General features: G+C 32.7%; 1 protein-coding gene across 1 annotated transcript; it reads left to right on the top strand.

Annotated features, from left to right (window-relative positions):
- Window positions 1-50: 50 nt before the first annotated feature.
- LOC108720214 (uncharacterized) lies at window positions 51-1,026 on the top strand (the record flags this gene model as incomplete). Its single annotated transcript, XM_018448339.1, has 2 exons — window positions 51-799; window positions 902-1,026. Coding segments are annotated over exons 1-2 (734 nt in total), but the record flags the coding sequence as incomplete, so codon positions are not given.
- Window positions 1,027-1,039: the final 13 nt, after the last annotated feature.

Below are 1,039 nucleotides of genomic sequence, written 5' to 3'. Positions count from 1 at the left end.
AACCTGTCATTATACATAACCCTCGCTTATCTTTCAATTCATATCGAGAAAGTTATAAATTGAAAAATGAATTACTAGTAATTAATAATAATAATTGAAATTAAATCTGGCCTGATTCAAAGTTGCAGTAAAACTGAAATTAATATATTAACAAAACATAATTAATGGTCTTTGTAATTTACAGGACGAAATGTTTGATGCTTGGAAGAAGAATGGAATAGCAGACAAAGGCACCAAAGAATTTACCAAGGACTCCTACATTTGTGAATTACATTTTAAAAATGAAGATGTCATTAAGGAAGATGTATTCAATGTTATTGGCGGCCCAACAGTAACTGTGACACGAAATAGGAAACACTTGCGTAAAAACGCTGTTCCATGTATTTTTCCTCCACCTGTTCCGAAACAAACAGAAGAAAAACTGTCGTACTATCATGTTTTCAAGCCCACTGTAGATATTTCATCCAATAATATTAATGACAAGAAGACTGCCTCTGAAAACTCAATCGACTCACTTGGAATATATGACAACAAACCAGAATCGGAAAACTCAAATGCATCATACCAAATACAAGAATGCAAAAGGCCACAATCTAATAATTCAAACGAGTCCCATTTGGAAACTGAGACCTGGATCGTTATTCAGAAGGAACTGGAAAATGGGTCTCCTCTTTTCGGAGTGTGGCACTCAATTATTGCAAGTACGTGGGTAATGCTAACCTTATATAAGGATGGTGACAAGTCTCGAGCAATATGTGCTCAACGTGTTAATATTAACAAGAATGACATGAGAGCAATTGTAAGTAATAATATAAATTCATAATTATTAATTTAGTTGCGTAGCCAAAAGTTAACGAAAAATGTTTATGCAGTAATTTTCACATACATTTTATAATTTCAGGTTTATATTGGAGAGAGAGAGATCGATGCTTTAGGTGGAAAAATAGAAACTATTCAAGATATCACAAATCTATTATGGAGATTACGAAATGTCTATACATGTGTAGAAGTTGGAACAAAAAACAGGTACTTTAAATAT

The sequence above is a fragment of the Mycetomoellerius zeteki genome, unplaced genomic scaffold (genome assembly GCF_001594055.1).
Source record: "Mycetomoellerius zeteki isolate Tzet28-1 unplaced genomic scaffold, Tzet1.0 C4364164, whole genome shotgun sequence".
NCBI classification, from domain to species: domain Eukaryota; kingdom Metazoa; phylum Arthropoda; class Insecta; order Hymenoptera; family Formicidae; genus Mycetomoellerius; species Mycetomoellerius zeteki.
This window is presented reverse-complemented; position numbering and strand designations above follow the sequence as displayed.